The sequence below is a fragment of the Crocodylus porosus genome, unplaced genomic scaffold, assembly GCF_001723895.1.
Source record: "Crocodylus porosus isolate Cpor-Errol unplaced genomic scaffold, CroPor_comp1, whole genome shotgun sequence".
Taxonomy (NCBI): Eukaryota; Metazoa; Chordata; order Crocodylia; family Crocodylidae; genus Crocodylus; species Crocodylus porosus.
The window spans coordinates 1,570,523-1,589,676 of NW_017728928.1; the positions used below are offsets into that span (position 1 = coordinate 1,570,523).

Genomic DNA, 19,154 nt, shown 5'->3' on the forward strand with positions numbered 1-19,154 from the left:
GGGGGCGTGGCGGGGGTGGGCTTTGTGAACCAAACGAAAGGCATTGGGGCGCCCCCGGATAAATCCTGATGCCTTCACATGTTGACTCCTGCGCCCAGTTCTGGTCCCCGTGCCTCAGAACGGCGGCCCAGAGAAGGGCGGCAAGGGTGATGAGTGCGGTGGAGGGGTTTCCTTACAGGGGAGACTAAAGAGGCCAGGCCTGGTCAGTGTAGAAAAGACCCGTTTTGGGGGGGGCATGATAAGGGTTCACAAAATACTAAATGGCAGAGATTTGTTAGAGTCTCAGACCAGCAGAGACTCCTTAAGCCTGAAGAAGGGCGATTGCGCCCAAAAGCTTGCCAAGAACTGTTTTCAAACTGCTGAGTTGGCATAATGAAATACATTGCATCTACCCAAAGAAGAGTTGCTTGTAAATGGCGAGGAGAGAGTCAGTAGGGATTTATTATTGACTCTCTCTCTCCAGACCAAAACAGGGATGGGGCAACGCAAACTGAAATGAGTTAGTAGCAAGTTTAAAATGAGCAAAAGGATGTTTTCTTTCATGCAGCCTGTAATTAAAATGTGGACCTCATTGCTGCCAGATATGGGGGAAGCTGACGGCTTCGCCAGGCTTGGGCGTGTTCCTGGAGGAAAGGGGCATCGGCTGCTATTGAGTGTGGGATCGAGGGGCATGGCCTCCAAATCAGGCCTTCCCTAGGCCTTAAATGCTGGAGGGTGCAAGTGAGAGAGGAATAGTTGGGAGGGAAAACGCTGTTCAGACCCTTCTGCCTCTGCCTGGTATGACTCCAGAGTCTTGGCAAGGCGGATCTATGGTCTGACCCAGTACATGGCAGGTCTTATTGTCCCAGTGCCCTGTTCTGCGGTCCCATCCTTTGTACAGAGCAGTGCCCGTCTAAAGGCATTGTTCTTGGGCGTTAACGTGGGGTACTTTGCTTCTTGGCAGCTGGAGCAGCTTTGCCCTAGGTTTTGTTTGGCATGTGGACCCTGACAAGCCTCTGGATGCAGCTGTCAGCAAACAAACCGGGATGGGAGAAGCTGGATGGTGCTCCTCTTCAAACATTGCTAATTTGTTGGGATGTCAGCCTCTTAAAAGCCTATTAGTTGCCGCTGTGTTTTGTCTTGATAATCCCATGAAGCGGGACTGATGTCACAAAAGTGGGGCAGAGACATCCAAAGCAGTGAGGGGCTAACAGGGTTGGCTTTTGCATATGATGTTTTTTGCAGGGTCTTAATTGTGATGCTTTTAGGAGTTAAAATAGCTGTCCTCTGACCTGGCTTCAAATGCTATCAGGGTTGAGAAGATAAAGGAAGTAGATAGACATGGATGTCTTGATTGCAGGATGCATGTAAACAAGATGAACTTAACTGGGTACCTATTGAAGACTTAGTCACTGCTGTTCTCTTCCCTGCTGCTTTTCTTAGACAAGCGGATGTCATTCAAAATCCCCAGGGTTATTTTTAGAAATGTTTATGTATTAAGCAGCTTACTTGCCTGGCTGAGATGTTCAGAGGAGTTTAGAGTATTTATGTACATGGTTCTCGCTAACTTTACTGCAAAATAAGAGTCTGTAACCCCTAGATTGCTTTGAAAATGTCAGCCTGGGAAAAATTTGGAAAAAAAAAAAAAAAAGGAGATTTCCAAGCTCTCTGTAATGATTAAGTTGCAGGGAAAAAAATGTAAATCCACAGCAGAGGTTAGGTTTTTGGAGCATTCAATAGGTACTTATCATTTGCAGTTTTTCGGTTTAAGACTCGCGGCTTAGACGAGGCAATATATGAGGCAAGGTAAATTGAGAATGGGCTGCCAAGTTTTTAACTCCCCCCCACCCCCTCCATGCCTTTCCTCAGGAAAAGGAGGCGGAATGGTAATGAAGAAGATGGCCACATCCCACAAACTAAGCGTAGTACCAGAAACGCAGTCCTTCAGGACTCCTGGGATACAGAGGTGAGATGCTTCCTGGTCTGCTTCAGGGTTTTGCTTAAGCTGGAACTGAAGTAATAATTGGCATGTGCATAATTCTGCTTATGGGGAAAAATCACTTGCTCAAATGTACAAATACCTCATACGTGAAGCATAACGCTGTGCCCAGGCTCAAGAGTTTCAAGTACTGGATTTTCTTCCCACGGTTTGGAAATCAGCATGTTTTCCATTTCAGTTGGTAACCTTTTACATGAATGAATGTTTTCACATATCTGATATTCCATAATTCACTTACTTGTGCAGCCACTGCATTATGCTGGCAGCAGAGAGACTTTCCCTGCCCCTCAGGGACTGAGTTTTGGGTATAGCAAAACGAGAAAGATAATAAATGGATTACAGGAGCGTGTGGCTGCTTTCATCTGGCTGTGTACACTCCCAACTTCCTTTATTTGTTACTAACTAAAATGAATTAATTGATAATAGAAACTTCCATGTGCTAATAGTTCTGTAATGTTGGTAGCTGTGATAGTGCTCCTTGTAAGCAATAATGCTAGACTGCTGTTTGCAGAGTACAATATTGATGCTAAGTGTTTTTACTCTTGAGAGTCTCGTCTTTAATGCAAGAGTTGTGAGCTCTCTGGATTTTGCTCTGCTGGGCTTTTATGTGTTTGTGTGTGCGAGAGAGACAATTGATAACCTCCTAAATTCCCAGTTTCTTGGTTGTCCCTGCCTGTAAAATGGGGGATTTTTAACTTGTGGGTATTTTAAGACTGGGGATCTAATCTTTGCTGAAATTAAAAAGTTCCCATGGATTTCTTGCAGAGCCATTGGCCGCATCATATAAAAGTAATGTTTATGGTACTCCTTGATCCTCATATGGAAAGAGCCATGCACGGATAGAGAGTTGATTTCCTGCTTTTGAAACCTTTGGGGAAAAATCGTTATTTCCAAACTGTGCTTTGTGTCCAGCGCTGCTTACATTGTACTCGCTGACATTGAAAAGTTGGTGTTTGTACTCTTGAGTTGCAGTGATCGACTGCAAACTTAGAAATAAGTGGTGCAAGAAGGAGATTCCTTCAGACCTTGTCTTTCAGGAAGTTAAAATGAGATGGCTTTGTATTAGGATTTTTCAATATATGTACATAACACCCACATTTCCAGAGAGGCATGTTGCTAAAAACAGATGGAAGAGTCTCTCCCTGAAAATTAGTGGCTGGTGTGACAGAGTATGGTATTGTGTATAGGAATGAAATTGCCTTTTGGTTCTGGGGTTTAATGGGCAGAGCAAAAAAACCAGCTGCTTCCTGTCTGACTCTGAATCACGTGTCAAACAGGTTATAAACATCACTTGACATGTATGGAGTAGTTGATAGCTAAACAAGATTTGTGGCGGGAGGGGGAAGAATTTTAGTGTGGAACAAAGGATTGAACTAAGAGTACTGAAACTTAGAATTTCAGGAAAAACCTTCTGAAACACTGTTGCTTGTCATTTAAACATTGGATTTGGCAACTAGTAAATTCACAGAAATGGGAACAACTGAGTAACTGTGTAGAGTGAGTGGATGCTCTAATAAAGCCTTTCTGTGCAGCTGCTGATTCTCTGAACTGTCTGCACATTGGAAGCATGGGCATGAACCTTGGGTGATGGTTTTCCTGCCTGCTGTGCCATCAGTAAAATTGAACTGAAATCAAATTGCTTAATCTAACATTGAGCCTACCATTTTGTGCATGCACCTGCATTGCCAGAGTCTGTCTTTTAACAAATTAAAATGCACTGATGTGCAGAAAAAGTAGAATCTCATCTTACTGATGTACTGGGGGGAGTGTTCCTGCTGGGCATGGAGTTAAAAACATCGGTGGTATTTGTGCCTGTAGGATCTAGGCTTCACGGTAAGTGCTGCTGCTGCATATAGTTTTTGCAAGAGCTGACTCTTCATGCTTTACTTTTCCTTCTTGCTGTTCTCATCTTTGATCATTGAATCAAGTGTGCCCTGAAACTAAACGATGAGATTAAATCAATATTTTTTCCAGAGGCTTTTTAAAAACTTTCCATGCCAAATAGTTAAATTCTTCTGTCTGTGGTGCATGAACATGCTATTCATACCGCTTTGAAATTGCTGACTGTGTGTAACGTCTCTGCTTCATAATTGCAAAGTACAGAAACAAGGCAGCTCTCCTTCAGAACTTTAGATCAGCTTCAGGGTATTGGAGGCGATGGGTAAATGTAAATGCATAATTAAAATGAAATTATAAATAAGTAATTGTGACTTCCCTCTCCCTCCCCTTTCTTGGTTTAAAAGATAACTTTCGATAACTTTCTTCTGTCTTTTAGGCATCCTGTTGAGTTTGATTTCTCTAAAGGCAGACCATGAACTTGAAAATCTGTTTTTCTGAAAATGTCATACCCTATAATATTACAAATAATAGTTAAGGATGGTAGGATATTTGCTTTATGCACTTGACAGTAATTTACATGTCGTGTTTAGGTGGCATTGTTCTTTTAAAAAAATATATATATTTTTTTACATACAGCATTACTATTTCTTAATGACAGTTCACAGATGGGGCATTGACTTGTGACTCTAAGTAGCCCTCATGCATTGGGCAGTTTTTATCTCATTGCCTGCATGAGCTAGATTCAGTCCAAAAATCTTCATTCTTTTTCCCCAAAGCTCATCCCCCACACCATAGACAACATGCTTGATATTTTGACTAGATCCTCCAGCCACCAAAATTGGGATTCTTGTCAGCACCTATCAGTTCTGCTCATTGCAGAGTTGTTTGATTCATAAATGTACATTTGAAATGGCCATGCTGCAGCTCCTGGATATGTTAAAACTTGACAGGGGCCGCACGTCGAATGTTCACCACAACATTTCCAATCTACTTTGGCCCTCACCTTTTCCAAGACATGAGCTTGGTGTGGTTGGTTTTGCTGTAAATGTCCATTTATAGGTTAACAATTTTGGTTCTGTCTTCAAATGCATACATGCAAATGTCTTGTATTCCTCCGCTACAGCATACGTGGATCTGCATAGAACCGTAGCAGGTCTGAGAAGGTGCCAGCTGACAAGTATCTTTGCAGCATTGCTAGATGGAGCTTTTATCCACCAACAGAATCAGCAAGGAGAGCTGCTAAGAACTTTTTCCTGGGGATGGATGGGGGATCTTCATTGCCTTGCCTGACTAATGTTTTTCCTTCCTGAATAACCTTTTCTTGCTTAACCCTGTTTCCACAGGCTCCAGTGTTATTAGTTAGCTCAAGTCAGGACAGGAAATCACTTCTCACTAGCTGAGTGTGTTACAGTTGTGTTGGAGCAGGTGCCTGCTCTCAAACTGAATGTGGCTCTTCTGCTCAGGTCCCCACAAGTAGTACCATGGTGACAGAAGTCGCTGCAGCTCTTCAGTGCAATGTCTTAAACTGAATCACAGTGTCTGGGGTCTAAGTCGAGCAAAGTTTGAGGCTACGTAATGAAGGAGCAGAATAAGCTAAAGCTTTGAAGTGGCTTCACCTACCTTCAAGGGTTGCTAGTCTAGTTGTGAGTCTAATTTATAAAGGGTTTTTTAATAATAGACAGTGGTCAGGCCTGCAGTATGATATGGAAAGTAAAGGGCTTCACATACCCTATGTGAATTTTTGCACCTGAGCAGAAGTGGCTTGAGATCTGCTTGGATCTAATAGTCAACAGCCTTAGAAGTAGGAAACGCGTCCCAGGACACAGTCTCTTCTGCACTTTCCTCTCTCAGCTGGAACAAGGCGGCTTTTGGCTGTAGAAAGTGAGCATCATACTACTGGTGGCTCTAAACTGTTTGTTCTGTTGCAGCTTGAAATTCTTGCATTGACTAATTACTGATACTAGTTTTTACCTTCATTTGCAGAAGGTGCCTGTAACGAAAAACAGTAAAGAAACCAGACTAAAAGGAAACAAAGTGTCCTGTGCGGTGGGTTTCTCTCCAAGGCTGCTGTAATTTGCCCCGCGTAACAGTGTTGCATTTTAATTGTGTACATTATGAAAAATGAGGTGCTAGTGCAAACATGCCTTAGTGGATGCCCCTTCCTCAGGCAGTCTCCTCTAAAGTGCCGGTAGGATGAGCAGCCAGTCGCTCATACACTATTTTATGTATTTATTTTGCTTCTAACTTACCCAGGCAAGTCAAACTTTGTCAGTGTTCTTGCACTGATTTCAGACTCAACAGGTGTCAGCCCCCAGCTTTTGTTTTCTTCCTTGTTATTACAGGTGGACTATAAAGGTGTGTTTAAAGAGCAAAAATGAAATCCCATGTGCTTCTAGGTGGGACCTTGGTGATGTACTGCATAAATTGGTGTTCTGGGTCTCAGTCTACTCTTCAGCAGGCTCTGAAATGGCTTGATTGAGAACCTCTCATTTGGACTGGGCCATGTCAGTGGCTTCTGGTGCAATGTGAAATTCATGGTCCGGCACTGCTGCAGAGCTTGGCACAAACTCTACTGTGTGGGTGCCACTTTTCTTCAGTATATCTTTCTCCAAAGATGATGCAGTGAAGCTTTGACTTTTGAGGTCTCAGACTCCTAGTAGCTGTATCTTATTGGTCATGATCATTAAATTGCAGTTGCCGACTCTAAAGAAATTGCCCCACAAACACACTTATTATAAAGCCTGGCTGCCAAGACAGGCATCTAGATGATGGACCCTCCCCATGGAAATCAAAAATGGCCTTTATATCAAAGCCCTGGGCACCTGGTGCCTCCTGAGTCAGGAGCACCAGATTGCTGACGGGGGTGGGGTGGGGTGGGGTTTCCAAGCGGCCAGCTGCCCAGCCCTGAACCACCAGCTGTGAAACCAGAAGTGAATTTCTGTCAGCACTTCTGGTTTCACAGCTGGAACTTCCAGGGGGTGCACATGCTCCCGTGTGTGCCCCTACACATCGCCAGTGATCAACGCAAAGCTGGAGGGAGCTGTACTTGCCTTGCAAACATCTCTTCATTGAATTTGGCCAAATGTAACATATTCCTATGTCCAGGAGCATATTTGTGGTTAAAAAAACCTCTTGCCTCTTCAGGGAAAAAGAGAGTGTTTTATTGATCTTGGAAGATTTTTTTATAACTGATAATCGTCCATTTGTTTGAGCTAGCTGTCCTGTAAGTTTGAATTCACATTAGCTAATTAACTAGTCACTTTCTCATAGGCCTGTGACATCCTGCAACATCCTAAATATTGTGTGAGAAGAGCACAACAGAGGAAGTGTTTTGACTGCAGCTAAAAAAAACAAATGATGAAACCTCTTACTAGCTCTCCTTAATCTAGTTTAGCCACAGTCACCTTATGTCTCTTTGAAACGTCAGAAAATAAGCTTAAATATGAGTGGCTGATGAGTGCTTCTGTGGTGCCTGTTATAAAACATGCAGATGCTTAAACCCTGGCAGCAGGACACTGTTGTCTTGTGCAAGCTAAATCATGAGTTCAGCCCTCACTGTCGCATGCGAAGTTGTTTTAGTGGCTTGCACTCTAGCAGCCTTGAGACTGGTGTAATCCCTGGATCAGCCTTTCTCACTGCAGTGCAGTGTTGTGATGCAGAAAGCCTGACATCTACCTTGCCGATGCAAAGTGGAAATGTGCTGCATGGATGCTGTGTGGTGTTGCAGTGCTCACTGCCCCACACGGGCGAGCATCCTATTGTGGCGTTTGGCACCTTGCCTCACTTTGGAAGCTCCCCACGTCTTGTGCTATTCTACGAGTACTGAATGGGTGATGCACCGCGCTTAGTCTGAAAACAGTTATTTCAACTGTTCTTGTCACCTACTCCAAGTCTTTTTGCCCTGCTGCACTAACACAACTTAACTGGAATCATGGCTCTCCCTCCTGCCCCCCCAGTTTTTAGGCCAAAAGGTTATGAAGCTTCCCATAGGTAAGGGGGTGGAAGTGAGGCTGCAAAGAACTGCTGTGTGGGTTTTGATTTGTGCTGAAATGGCCACAGTAACCTGCCCATCACTGGCTTTCTGAAGTGCTTCCATAGACTGACCATCATCCAAGTGCTTGTTGTGCAAATATGCTGTCTTGTAGTTCAGAGGAGTTCATCTATGAATGGCTCAGCGGTCAACACCTGAGCTTTGAAACTTGGTGGGCGGGAGCTTTTGGAAGAAGTTTGATCCATTTACAAATATGCATAGGAGAAGAACCATGTTAAGTATCACCTGCATGTAACCTTGTCTTTGTTCCATAGTCCTCCAGCAGCGATAGCGGCAGCAGCAGCAGTTGTAGTAGCAGTAGCATCCACAGCCCTGACAGAGCAAGCGGTCCAGAAAGCAGCTTAAACCAGATCATTGCAGGATCCAGCCCTGGCACCTCTCAGTCCCTTCAGGAGCAGTCTGCACTAAGTCAAGGTCCTTACTTCCACATCAACCAGATCCTGAAGGAGGCACACTTTCATAGCTTACAGAGCCGGGGGCGCCCTCCGACATGATGAAGCAGCAGTTCCTTGCCTTCTGTGAAGGGACAGCACTGTGTAGATTTGATATTTCAACTTCAAGTTTGTTAAAATGGAATTGCACAAAACGCCTGTTGCCTTTTCAGTCTATATTTGAAATAACAGGTTAACAGGAAATTGTTTACTTGTGGTTTGCTGCACTATTGCAATGCAAAAGGGGCTTTGAAGCAATTTTTATAGGATTCTTTTTGGGGTGGGTACAAATGACATGTCGAGCTGAGTCTGAGAATCCAGATCTGTGTTTATAGGAGTGCATAATGGTCCAATTCCAATTGACTGCCCAATCTGTTTGTTAGCAACTCGTTGCTTTATGTAAAAGTTCTTACAAAACATTCATCTTCAGTTTTATAAGTCTCTTCTGTTTGGTTTTTTTTTTTTTGTTTTTTTGTTTTTGGTTGTTTTTTTTTAATTTCAATAAACTAGTAAATAAGTTTCCATAGTGAACTATCTTCTTTTCGGACATCAGCGTACCAGTCTGGGCATTTAAGGGTTAGAGGGACATGCTTTCAGAAAGTAGGGTCAACTGTAAGGACAAGCAGTAGCTGGCCTTTCCCTGGTAAGATCTAGCCTGTTTGATCATTCACAGGTACTGCCAGGACACAACAGGTGAGCCTAGAACTGGGAAGATCTAGAACCCAAAGCAGGTTTCAGCTAGAGATAATATTTGAAGAGCACAGGGGTCACTTCCAACTCAACACGGTGTTGCTGTAAACAAACCAGAGTGCTGGGTTGGGTGGTTCCCTCGGCTACAAGGTAATGAAGGAAATGTGCGCTGACTGGGGTAGTCCTCTACTCCAGTGGTCAGACCACAACATCCTTAGCCTAGAAGCAGGTCAAGGAAGAGACCAGAGTACCCTACTGTGACCGGGGCAGACAGGAGAACAACAGGCCACACAAGAAAGGTAAGCGAAGCATGCAGGAATGAGGGTGGGATCAAAAAAGGGAGAGTGGAAGCAAATGGACAAAGCATTTTATTGGATCACTTGGTCATGCTCGATAGCCAGCCAAGCTTGAAGAGAGAGGGGGTGGAGGTGTCTTCCTCCTCTGTGGCAAGCTGCTTGAACAAGGAGCCTGGGTGGAAAGCCGCCTCTTCTGCTCTCAAAATGGCAGCAGGTGGAACCTGTTGGTTTTCAGAAGGGAGAGGGGGTGACTATGGGGCTGCTTCCAGACACGGCTTTCAGTTAAGTGGAAAACAGCTCCAACAGAAGGATCAAGAACTTAACTTGAGAGAAACAGCTGATTAACTTCAAGCCCCTGCTGCTCCCTTCTCACCCTGCCACATACCCTGTGCGACTCATACCATTAAGCCCTCTATGTGCTGTAATGAACAGTCACGATTGCTAGCACCTGGGTCTACAGTGAGGCATCTAGTTTCTGGCAAAAAGTGTAACTTTCTGCCATCATATGTAGCAGAAGTGTGTTGCTTTAGTTTATCCTACACAGCTCCAAGACAAGATGGTGGAGTTAGCCATTTCTGCAGGAAGGGTTGAATATGATTTGGATACAGTTCTTTGGCCCTATTTTGTCTAAGTGCTTTGCTGGGATCACGAGTGTTGGGGGTAAGGGAAGCATCTGCCAGTAATTTAGAGAAAGGAGGTTAACGTGAAACTGCACATGCATCACAACTCACTCAGAATAACACTTGGGAGAGGCAGAGGGACAGAATCACTGCCTCCAGCTGTTCCTGAACAGCAGGAAGTCAAAAAAAAAAGCCTCTTTTTAAAGCAGGGTTCACCTCTATGGGCATTGCTGCTGTTGCAAAACCAGGTGATCTTTATTGAATGCAAGAGTAGCACACTTGTCCTTCTGTCTCAGCTGAGAGGCATCTGGAGAGTAACAGAATGAGCTACTGGCTTAGTGTGGACTTGGTAGCAAGGGTGCATTACAACTCCCAAGTCCCTCAGCAGCCTGGCATGCCACAGTGCTCTCAGTCCTCAGCATGGGAGCTCAGCTATGCCCAATCAAAGTGCAGGGGATGTGTATTGATGCAGTAGCTGTCTGCTCTTCTTCACAAGAGTAACTGCACACCACAAAGCCTTGGCAGGAAAAGCAAGCCACTCAGAAATCACACAGGCTTAAATACCTAAGCAAGACTTCTTCAGGAGCTTACAGGTCAGCACCATACTGGAAGGGAGTTAGAATTAATTAGCATCATTCAGTTGTTTAATGCATCGCTCATAGCTTCCCTTCAGTTCTAAGTAAATCAGACCTGTGTGCTGTCTTTGTTTCTCATCTGGTCGAGTTTCTGCTGCGCTTCTCTGGGGGATGCCTGTGGTCTTGTGCCCTGGTGCTCATACTCTGATCCAGCCACCTGTCTCCAACCCTCTGCAAAGCCCCACAGCCTCTGCACGGTCCGCTTGCCAGGTATGCTGCAGAGGGACCATCGCCAGCCCTGTGCACACTGACTGGAATGGCAGCAGCTTAGCTCAGACAGAACAGTGTGCACTAATCGACTCCCCCCCCCCCCAAACTAACGAACTCAGGTGCTAGAAACTTTATGGCAGATGGGGGTGAAATTAGCCAATTTTTACCAGTGCACCTATCTCCAGCACCTCCACAGCCAACCACTGCTCCTGAGGTCTGAGCTCAGGGCTGCCAAACGCTTTGTATTCTGCCCCAGAGCCCCCACACTCGCTGGTGGCTTTCAGCAAGTCACTTGGAGAGTGACCCACTGGGGCGTTCCGTAAAAGCAAGAATGAGGACTTACATTTGCCTGCTCGTATCTCTGTATGCGTTTTTTAATTTGTATTTGCTCAAACTATTTTTCCTCCATAGGCACCCCAGAACCACTGGCTCACTTCTTAATGCTTTGGTGCTGTCTGGGAACCCTGCTGATGTGGCTTCCCAGCCCCTGTTACACCTAGAGCACAAGGTAAGGGCAAATTGCTTGACTGACCTGAGGCTTGTTCTCCGTGTTTCTTGCAGCTGATTTAGCTCTTCGGGAGCTTGACATGCTCAGAGGCAGAAGTCCAAATCTTGGGGAGAAATCAGCAGGTAAGAAAATGTAGTCGATCATAGTGCAGTATGGGTTCTGACATGTTATCGTGCCAGAGGGCGGCTGGGACATGCAGGCAGTGGTACAGCAACTTACCTGATCTGGCTCGATGCCAGCGGCAAGATATTGTGAGCCTCTTGGGAGCTCAGAGTGCTGCTTCTACTCATGTACTGATTCTCTGCCCCAGTTAATAAGCCAAACAGAACCTACAAGACAGGAGAGAGCAGCTCTGTTTTCTTTCTGGTAGTGCAGGATTGCACAGACGCCCTTGCCTGCTGATAGTGGGTGTGCTGCATAATACGTCTTTGTGTGGTGTGCTGCTTCCTCCTTCTGCCAAAATGCTTTGAGCCAGGTGCTTAATTTAATTTCCAGTCGAAGTGAGTACCAAATGTCTCTCCTCACCCTCTTAGACTCCCAGCCTTTCATCAGAGCTGCCTGCTACTGTAACAGCAGAATTCTGGGATGGTTTTAGCAGCATTTAACCCAAGCATTTCACAGATTCTAGTGACTCCTCTTTGATCAGACTTGAGAGAAGATTACATGAATGATCATGTAATTCTCTCTGCAAGCTGCTCTCATCTCCAGGAGGCTTTCAATATTCCTCCTACTGCTGAGAGTGCTCTCTCCTGGCACTCGGCAGCCAAGAAAAGAGCAGTAAACCTGTTTTGCAACGCTTACTTCCTGCTGCAGAGAGTGACTTTTCCCTGAACTTACAGAAGTTCGTTGCACCAGGCGGTTGAGGTTACTGTTTAAGTGCGGGGTGAACACATCCAAGTCAAAGGGATCTATGTGGCCTTCCAGGAAGTCGGTCACCTTCTCAACCCTGCCGGCAGATCAGAAAGATGCTGGTCATGTTTTCATCTTTAGTGCAAGTCGGTGAGAGGGTGGACAAGTTGCAAACGTGTTCCCTTACTCCCTCCCTCTGGAACCACCTCCAACAAGGGGCCTCCGTTCCAACCTGGCAGAAGCTACAGGTCAGAGAAGCAGCAGTTCTCTGCTTCACTGTGGTGTACAAAACCCCCTTGTATTCAATCAGCTCTTACTCCCTTGGCCCTTTTATTGCCATGGCAGAGAGGTGGGAGTAGTGGTTACAGCTTTTCCATTGCCATTTTCTGAGTGTTACCAAGAGATTGAGTTGGGAATTATCTAACTGCACTCCGTTCCCTTTTAAAAGTGAATGTTATGCTGGGGAGAGGAGCTACTGCCATTTTCCATCCCCAGAAGAGCCTGTGGGTATTAGCACAGACCTGCAGGCCCACTCTGCTATCCTACAGGGCTTCCTGTGTGGTTTGATGCCATCTCTAGAGGAGTCCTCTCACTGGCTCCTTTGCTCCTTGGTTTGAGTGCGTTTTTGAGGCAGGTACCTGGGAGGCAGCCCGAATGGCAGCGGTGCTGCTTGCGCTTGAACACAGGGAATATCCCGCACCTGGAATCTTGCCTGACCCTGCTGGTTTTCGCTTCCTCGCTCTTAGCAGTTAGGACAATATTTAGGTAACGGAGATCGTAGAGCAGCTGCAGAGCCCTGTTCTGGGTCAGTGGGAACGCACCTTCTCTCTGCAAAGGGGACAGTCAAGAAGGGCCTGCTTCAACACCTTTTTACAATTGCTCTTTAGAGGGTTTTTATACAAGGAACGTGTTTAAAAGTGTTCCTCCCTCCCCCCCCCCAACCGCACAGTGGCAGAGGGAATGCAAGGCCTTGCAAAGCTCTGTCTCCCTGCCAGGCAGATGGCTGGGGTTGTCACTGCAAGCAGCAACTTCCCCTTCTGGCACAGGATCTAGCATCACTGCCTCTGGGGTTTTAGGGTGGGCAACTAGGCTGCCTCAGACAGACCTGGGGGGTCGGAGGGGAGCAGGGACAGCATTGGATCCCTCCCCCAGTGTTTTGCCCCTTAAAGTCTGCCTAAAATCTTTTGTGCTTCCCAGAGCAGAACTTCTGGCTCTTCAGATATTCCCTACTCAGCAGGAAACAAGGTTTTGTAAGTAAAACCCTGGACTGGCCCATGGGAGTCTGAGCTGGGTGCTGCAATGAAACCATAGAGTCATGTACCTTCTCCTGTTTCTCTTCACAAAGCTTTTCATAGCCAGCCAGCGCTTCTGCCAGGCAGGTCTTCAGCAGCTCTTGCAGAGTGACCTTTGGGAGGGTGTGACCTCCCACCCGATTGACCTCCTGGCACAGGCTGAAGAGGAGGCACTGAACGTACCAGGAGGTCTAGTTTAAAGATACAGACAGCAGTGAAAACCACAAGTATTCCTGGTGTTCTGGCACAGTCTGCAAATACTACTGGGGTGAGAGGTGTCTTCAATACCACCTCCTTCAGTGATTTTTTTTTTCCCTGCTCTCATAGCCAGCCTTCTCTGCCTCTACATCCCATGCTGCTCTTCTGGCTTCAACTGGATCTTCTCTTCCCACCTGCTTCTATACTAATGTCCACCCCCCAAACTTGCATACGCCACATCTCAGGGCCTTGTGGGTCTTGCATTTTGGTGTATGCTGAAGCTGAAAGGTCATCTGCGTCAGTGCTTCCTCTCAGTGAAAGCAGGTTCTGCCATCTAGCTTGTGGCTATACACATAAGGGCTCCTGGATTGGCTAAAGACAGTCCCTGCCCTGCTAGTATTCCAGCTCTGGCTTGCAACGCTCCCTCCTGCAGTGACATGTATTTGATGACTGCCTGACACAAGAGTCACTGCTGCTCCTAGCTGTCCTCCTCCCTGCATTTGCTTCCAGAGCACTGTTCTTCCCACCTGCATGGGGAGCCGGATCTTCGACATCATGCTGCTCCCAGACTCTGTCTCCTCTTGGATTTCAATTTCATCCCAGCTGGTGGCCATCGCTAAGATGGAGCCGGGCGTATCCAACAACAGTGTCTGGACAAAACGCTGAACCAGGACCTAGAGGGGACAAAAGCACTGGTGAGTATCAGGGAAAAGCCAATGACTTGGTAACAGGTCCCAGGGCTCAGGCAATCTGGGGAAATGCTGAACCCGCATGTTTTCCATGTTGTAAATTTGCTGAGGTTAAACTGGACATAGCCTTTTCCTCTGGTCTTCACTGTGGAAGATTAAGTGCAGCAGGGTTCAAGCTAAGCCTGGCATTGCTCAGAAATTGCCCAGGTGCCTCCACAGCTGGTAGCAGCATGATTTAGAGGAAGGGGAGACAACCAGCTGTGCTTCTGCTTGCAGTGAGTGAACCAGAAGCCACTCTAGGAAACAGTGACTGAGAACCCCAGCTACTCACCTTGGTAACTGCTGAGCTCCAGATCTGATATGCCGACAGGCTCTGTTGAAGCAGCTTTTCCCGTACTTCCTGCCATGTGGCCTGCCTGGGATCCATCTCCTGGGCTTTCCCTTTCCCCAGCTTCTTTGCAGCCCGGGGCTCCCGCAACACAATCTCAGGGCTCCCCGCTCTCCCCAGAATACATTGCTTCAGGTGAGGGCATAGCTCACCCAGTGACTGGCAAAGCTTTGCCATGAAGAGAACGGCGTCAAGCTTGGCATTGCCCAGGGGGTCAGCACAGCTGTCCAGCTGGTCAGCAGCACCCTGCAGCTCTTCCCGGATACAGCCCAGCATGTGGCGGATGCAGGCAACGCAGTGATCACGGAGCAGCTCCTCTACAGTGCCCGCATCGGCATAGCGGTCGAAGGCTGAGGTCCTGGCCTGCAAGCTCAGTGCCTCCTTGGAAGTGGAGGTGTCTGTGGGGAGGTAGAACTGGAGGTCATCCAACTTTGCCTTCAATTTGGTGTCCAAAGCAGAGCAGAAGCTCTGCACGCAGGGGGTCAGGGCCTGGGCCTTCATGGACAAGCCGCTCTTGGTGAATGGGCTGCGGTTTGCCACATTGACCCATGCAGCATCTGGGGGCAGGTCACTTGGGCTCTCAGACCACAGGAACAGGGCCATGTTATGTTCAAACTGCACATGCTTGCTGGGGGCGGAGGAGCTGGACTTGACCTCCAACTCCTGCAGGGCCAAGATGAGGAGCTCCTTCGAGCTGCTTGAGATAGAGTCAAATCCTTCCTTCATCAGGGTCTGAAAGAGAGAGTGAGTGAGCACGGTGCTTTACTCAGGCCCTGGGCTGAATGTCAGCCACTTCAAGGCTATGGTAGGATGCTGGAGGATGAAGCCCTCTCCCCTCTGAGTGTGGCAAGAGAAGCTGTTGTGCAAACTTCTTTGGGCAGTCTCAGCCACCCCATGCCTGGACCTGGGACTGCCAGGCTGGGCAACAGACAACTGACATCCATTTCAAGCTGCTGGAACCAGCCTGACCAAGCCACCAGCTGTGCCTCACCTGCAATTGGTCCAAGAAGAGCTGCTGCAGCAGGTCTTCCCAGAAGGAGACAGGCTTATCCAGCAGCCGGCGGCACACTGCCTCCCAGTTCTGGCTCAGGGACTCACTGGTCAGCAGCTCCCACACGGCATCACGGATGCTGGCCAGGCCTTTCAGGCTCTTCACATAGATCAGCAGGTTAGAGACCCCAGACTTGATATCTTCATTACACCTGAGGGCAATGGTTCACTTCAGTGCCATGGGCTCAAGGTATGGCACCCGCAGTGCACGCTGTGCTGTTATAGGTAGGCCTGCATGAGGATCCTGGGACCCTTCCTGCCCAGGCAGAAGTTTTATGAGTGGGGCACCCACAGGGCTGGGAACAACCCAGGAACATTCTCCCCACACCAGTGCAGCCAGCTGCATTCCTGCCAGGTGAAACTTGCTGTCTTGAGGATGCGACATCACACGCTCTCCTGAAAGGATCCCAGCATCACAAGGACCAGCACTGTGACAACCTTGGGCTAAAACCCCACACAAACAGTGCACATACGCTAACCGTTCCTTCTCACTAGCTCAGTGTCAATGGGGCCCTCGAGGGAGCTGCTCTCAGGGGAGTAAGCCGTGTCTGTTGGGCACGGAGAAACTGAGGAAAGTTGCCAGGAGTAGGCTGGGCTGAGAGCATCTCCCAAGCAAAGGAGACCTCAGGCTTCACTCCAGCTGTAGCTGTTTACACCTGCAGGGGTTCCTGAGGCAGAAGTCACAAGGGGCAGAATAAGCCACTGTACAGAGGGCAGGGAGGTATGGCTGTCATGGTGCTCTTAGCAAAGCATTCTAGGTAAAGGGAGGGGCCCGAGTCTTTATAAGGCATGCCTTGCTAGCTTCCCCCTCAGTGCCTGGGAGGACACTGGAGAGGAAGGAGGTGCTGGACCCTGAATGAAGGCTACAGGTAGGGGCCCACAAGGGCTTGTTTCTTTGATTAAGAGCCTCTGGTTACTGCAGTGCTGAAGGAGCCTGATCACCAAGCAGTGCAGGGAACTGCTGTGTGTGTGACATGAGAAGGAAGGGGCACAGTCTGCTTCACTGTTCATCCCCCATGTTACGGGGTACCGTGGGGCTGTCTAGGTTCAGGGAGCATGCTCTCCCCTTCTAGAGGCAGCAGTGTCCAAGAGTCTCCCCCGTCTCGCTAGAGATTGATGCAATGGGTGCTGTCCTATCCCATCCTTTAATCAAAGCTCCCTCTGTGTACTCACATGTTGATCCACTTCTGAAGTGTGTCTCTTAGGTAGTCCTGGCTGATGGGGTGTGCCAGGGTCCTCAGGGCTGGCTGGAACTCCACTATGGACCTGGGCAGGTGCTTGAACCAGCTGCCCAGCTTCATCTCCTCATTCAAAACTTTGCCTTTTCCTGGAAGAATTGTGCAGGACAAGGCTGGATCAAGCCAATCTGGACTACTCGGTCCCTGCAGTTTCAATACTAGGAAGCCCAGCCACAGCTCTGGGCTGACCAGGCAGCTCACCTGCTGGGTGCTGGCCCGTGATGGTCTCCAGTGTTGAGAAGAGTAAGCCACAGGTCAGGGATGGATCAGGGGGTGCCCCCTCAGGCAGTGTGTAAAAAAGGGCGTGAGATTGATACAGGGTCGTGACCAGCAGCTCCACCAGTGAACACACCTGAGCTTTTATACCAGCCCCTGTAAAGAGAAGACTTTCAGCAAAGGCACCAGCAAGAGAGTCAGGTAACAGAGATGAGGACAAGGCTGGGCATAATGAAAGCACATTCCTCCTTAGGAGCCATGTTGCTGCCGGGAAACCTTTACTGTGGAGATAACTGGGGTATGATGCTCAACTTGGTAAATCCAGATACTCCCATAATTAGAGGAAGACCTGACTGACCACAAGAAACTGAGCAGTGTCACCACTGCAACATGCAAGTAAAGGAAAGCCAGCGTGGCCTAGCAGTCTGCAAGAGCGGCACTGAGCAAGGAGCCCTATTTGTTCTGGTCCCCCACTGTTTTAAATGACTGAGGGAGATGTAATGAGCGGTTAGTCCTGATCTACTGCAACAAAACTCCTGGGGAGAACTGTGGTTACAAACCCTTGCTCTTGGTTTCTGTTCCCTTTTCAAGATGGATGTGCAAATGTCTGCGTCCTGTAAGAGCAGCTCAGAAGCCAGTTGTACTGACCGTGATGGGGCTGGTTCAGAAGCTGCTGAACAGCTGACTTCCTGGCCAGCAGGAAATCTGCCAGGGCCTGGCGCGGAGAACTGTCCTCCAGGAGCATGATGGAGCACAAGGCCTCAACAACCGCCTGGTCTGACACGGTGTGGCTTCTCAGCAGCGTCTTGCTTTCGTGCAGGATGGTAGATCTACCGGGGAAACACGAGGCAGTTGCCAGGGGGTGGGCATGCAGTACAAGTCTTATCCCTCAACCCTGTCTGGCAGCAGTGCAGAAGACTTGCCGAGAAGCCAACAAGGTGGCAAAGTACAATATTGAGCGATTCAAGTTCCAGGGCTCATCAAGCAATGCTCTCCCCCAGTTTTATTTAAATAAACTGAGACATACACGTGGTCTCTGATGCAAGAATAAGTTGGGGAAGAAGGAATAGGCCGCCACACACATGCACTTGATGGTGAGCAGCTCTGTCTGGAGCAGAGCCCTGGGAGTGGTACCAGCTACAGGCCACCTGTGCATGTGTTTTGAGGTAAACTGCTTCACTTTTAGGTCTGTTTTTCTACATAGAAAAGGAGAACCCTTATGCCACCCCCCCGTAAGACAGGTCGGGGCCTGAGAGTTGAACATGGCTCTGGGAGGTGCTGGCTGAGGGTTCAAGCAGCGAAATGCTTTGCGGAAGAAACGGGCCCGGGCGCAGCTAGCCGGGCGGCCTACCTGAAGTGGGTGGCGGCCGCCACCTGCCGCACGAGGATGGGGAAGCGTGCGAGGACGGGGCTGTAGCAGGAGCCAGCGGAGTCCAGCCGCAGCAGGCCGTGCAGGTGGCAGCAGAGCAGGTAGAGCCGCGTGGCCTGCAGGTACTGGGAGGCCTCCATGGCGCTCCAGACCCTCTCGGGCACCTCCAGCAGCAGCTTGATCTGCGCTGCCAAGACGTACATTGTCTCCTGTGAGGCCGGCGTGGCCTGTGCGGGGTGACAAGGGACAAGCCGCTCATCCTGGGCCCGGGGATGGGGACATGGCAGCTCCCCCGGAGGCTGGACCACCCTGGCGGAGCACTAATGACCCAGGGGGTCATGTTGGCCCCAGCCTCCCAGCACCACCCAAGAAGGGGAGCCAGGGTGGGGGGTGCAGAGGAATTGGGGGACACTTCGTGTGTGGTGGGGGGGGGAGGAGGAGGAAGAAGCCCTCAACACAGGGGAGATGCCCCCTCCCCTCCGCTCAATAGGAGGGTCCTGGGGGAGGGGGATTGACAGCCAGTGCCCTTCCCCCCATGGTCCCACCCCCTCCTGGCCCTTCATGACCCCCCCACACTTCATGGAGCGCCTTATAGCTTCTCCCCTCA

At 48.6% G+C, this 19,154-nt stretch overlaps 2 protein-coding genes across 4 annotated transcripts in view; one reads left to right on the plus strand and one right to left on the minus strand.

Moving 5' to 3' along the window:
• FAM104A (family with sequence similarity 104 member A) overlaps nucleotides 1–8,818 on the plus strand; it is a 9,111-nt gene extending 293 nt beyond the window's left edge. Inside the window, exons 1-4 of one of the 3 annotated variants that reach the window (XM_019542322.1) lie at nucleotides 1,225–1,369; nucleotides 1,849–1,945; nucleotides 5,801–5,863; nucleotides 8,123–8,818. In XM_019542322.1, coding sequence (XP_019397867.1) covers nucleotides 1,341–1,369; nucleotides 1,849–1,945; nucleotides 5,801–5,863; nucleotides 8,123–8,362 — 429 coding nt within the window. In that variant the 5' untranslated portion in view covers nucleotides 1,225–1,340 and the 3' untranslated portion in view covers nucleotides 8,363–8,818. Of the gene's footprint in view, nucleotides 1–1,224; nucleotides 1,370–1,848; nucleotides 1,946–5,800; nucleotides 5,864–8,122 lie in introns of those variants that run through there. The other 2 variants (XM_019542321.1, XM_019542323.1) reach the window with 2 other exon arrangements.
• Nucleotides 8,819–9,308: 490 nt separating this feature from the next.
• Nucleotides 9,309–19,154, minus strand: part of COG1 (component of oligomeric golgi complex 1) — a 10,471-nt gene continuing 625 nt past the window's right edge. Inside the window, 13 exon segments of the mRNA XM_019542324.1 lie at nucleotides 9,309–9,506; nucleotides 11,283–11,361; nucleotides 11,478–11,587; nucleotides 12,096–12,204; nucleotides 12,808–12,935; nucleotides 13,429–13,590; nucleotides 14,125–14,271; nucleotides 14,618–15,406; nucleotides 15,666–15,876; nucleotides 16,898–17,051; nucleotides 17,164–17,334; nucleotides 17,827–18,008; nucleotides 18,530–18,807. Coding sequence (XP_019397869.1) covers nucleotides 9,366–9,506; nucleotides 11,283–11,361; nucleotides 11,478–11,587; nucleotides 12,096–12,204; nucleotides 12,808–12,935; nucleotides 13,429–13,590; nucleotides 14,125–14,271; nucleotides 14,618–15,406; nucleotides 15,666–15,876; nucleotides 16,898–17,051; nucleotides 17,164–17,334; nucleotides 17,827–18,008; nucleotides 18,530–18,807 — 2,661 coding nt within the window. The 3' untranslated portion in view covers nucleotides 9,309–9,365.